The following is a 1,984-nucleotide window of genomic DNA, read 5'->3' on the forward strand; positions in this document are numbered from 1 at the left end:
AGTGTGGATATATAAGTTTATTGGAGGTTGTGGTTCTGTCAGATGGGAGATAACCCTCCTGGTAACATCTCAAAAAGTGTCTTCACGTCAACCATCTTCCCTGGCAGTGGCRCCTACGTCTCTGTCTATATATTGCCCTCAGCAGCACAAGACCTGTAATGGCCCAGGAGGTGAGGAGCTGAGGACTGCACCATGGGGCAGGAGGCCAGTGGGATGGCCACTGTCAGCCAGCTCCTTGCCAGGGTGCTGGGCCTGCTGCTGTGCATGCGGCTCTGCTGCAGTGAGTGCCTGTGTGCTCCCTGTGGATGGAGCTKCCTGCCCTCATGCCAAGAGTGGGAGGTGAGATGGTCAAGCACAGAAGGCATGACCAAGTGAGGCCAGGASCCAGTGCAGAAAAGGCCAGGCAGGGCTACCACAGCCACTCTGAGGATGAGGCACAGCTGTGGGCAGAGACATCGAGGGGTTTTCACATTACCCTTAATATCCACCATGCTGTACCCTGGACCTTGGCTTATGGCTGTCTTCCTTTCCAGGCTCTGGCCCAGATGTGGATGCAAACTATGAGGCCATCTATGAGGAGGTCAACTACACCCTGACACCTGAGTACCAGGAGATGGCGAGTGGCGCAGGTGTGTGTGCAAGAGGCCTGGGAGGCCATGGCCCCCAACAGCCCTTCTCGGCATGGCCTGAGCCCTGGCAGCCCCATGCAGTGGGCCCCACCATCAGCCCCTGCAGCTCTGCAGCCCGTGAAGGCGGCCACAACACAGCCCCTGCTCTAACTATTGTTTCACTCCCCAATCTGTTGCAGACACTCCCACTAGGTCCAGGAATGCCCTCTCGGATGGGCACAATGCCAAAGCCACATTGAACTGTTAAAGGCTTTTGCTCTGGGACCAAGCGTCCCTAGGCATCTCCAAGACTGTGGTGCTGGGAGGTAAGAGGCAGCACAGCCTGCGCAGCAGCCAATCTGAGTGCTGTGACGTCCTGCCAGGAGATGCAGCTGCCCGCACTCCGACACGGCATCATGGTGGGCAGCGCTTGGGCACGGGGGACCCTCGTCCAGGTGTGGGAATGACCCCTGTGTCCTGGGAAATGTCCTTTTCTCAGGGGAGACCAGACCTTCACTGAGCCACCTGGAGCTGTTGGGAGCCATGACAGACACCACGGTCTCAACACACAGGGCTGTGGACTACAGTGTCAAGTTGGGTGTTGTTGGGAATTCACTATGAGCAGAGCAGGAATGTGCCACACGAATCCCTGAGGACACGGGTGCCCATGCAGGGTACAGTCCATCTGTGTGACCACCTGCTCGGGTTTGATTGGGGGTATGGGGGGTTTGATACGGGCCCAGGGGGAAGAGCTTCCATGGTGCGTCCCCTGGAGCCCTCGGGCTGCTGCCCAAGCTTGTGCTGCGTTTCCACTGCGCATTTCCCTCTTTGCCAATAAAAACCAAAAGCACTGGGAGCCCTGGGCACCAGTGCGAGGTCTCGGGGCACGTCGCCATCCCCCGGGGGTACCCGGGGCAGGCGGGGATCGCGTCCTGCCCGCCGCAGCTCCCCTGCCCGGGGCTCGCGAGCTGCGGGCCGCCCCCTCGGGCTCCGCCCCGGGCGGGTGTCTCGAGCGGGCGCGGAGCGCTCTCGGCCGCCAGGGGCCGCCGCGGAGCCGGGCGCGGCGCTCCGGAAAGAGCCGAGCGTCGGCGGCGCCGCCCGAAGCGGCGGCAGCGGCGGCGGATCATGGCGCAGCAGGTCGAGGCGCTGCGCGCCGACGGCGTGCACAAGGAGGTGATCCGCGAGGGCAGCGGCGCGCCGCCTGAGCCCCGCGACGGCACCAAGGTGGGCACCGGCGGCGGGGGCGGCTGCTGGCGGCGACGGGGGCGCCGCGGCGCTTTGTTGAAGCCTTCCCCCCGCCGCGTCTCCGCTCCATCCCCGCTTCCCCCGCCCGCAGTTCACCTTCCACTACCGCACGCTGCGCTGCGGGGCAGAGG

The 1,984-nt window shown here is 63.5% G+C and overlaps 1 protein-coding gene across 1 annotated transcript in view; it reads left to right on the forward strand.

Moving 5' to 3' along the window:
* The first annotated feature begins 1,733 nt into the window (after positions 1–1,733).
* Positions 1,734–1,984, forward strand: part of AIP (aryl hydrocarbon receptor interacting protein) — a 2,581-nt gene continuing 2,330 nt past the window's right edge. Inside the window, exon 1 of the mRNA XM_026048819.1 lies at positions 1,734–1,836. Within this exon, the coding sequence (XP_025904604.1) occupies positions 1,734–1,836 (103 nt within the window). The remainder of the gene's footprint in view (positions 1,837–1,984) is intronic.

The sequence above is a fragment of the Nothoprocta perdicaria genome, unplaced genomic scaffold, assembly GCF_003342845.1.
Source record: "Nothoprocta perdicaria isolate Ctin4 unplaced genomic scaffold, notPer1 scaffold_575, whole genome shotgun sequence".
Taxonomy (NCBI): domain Eukaryota; kingdom Metazoa; phylum Chordata; class Aves; order Tinamiformes; family Tinamidae; genus Nothoprocta; species Nothoprocta perdicaria.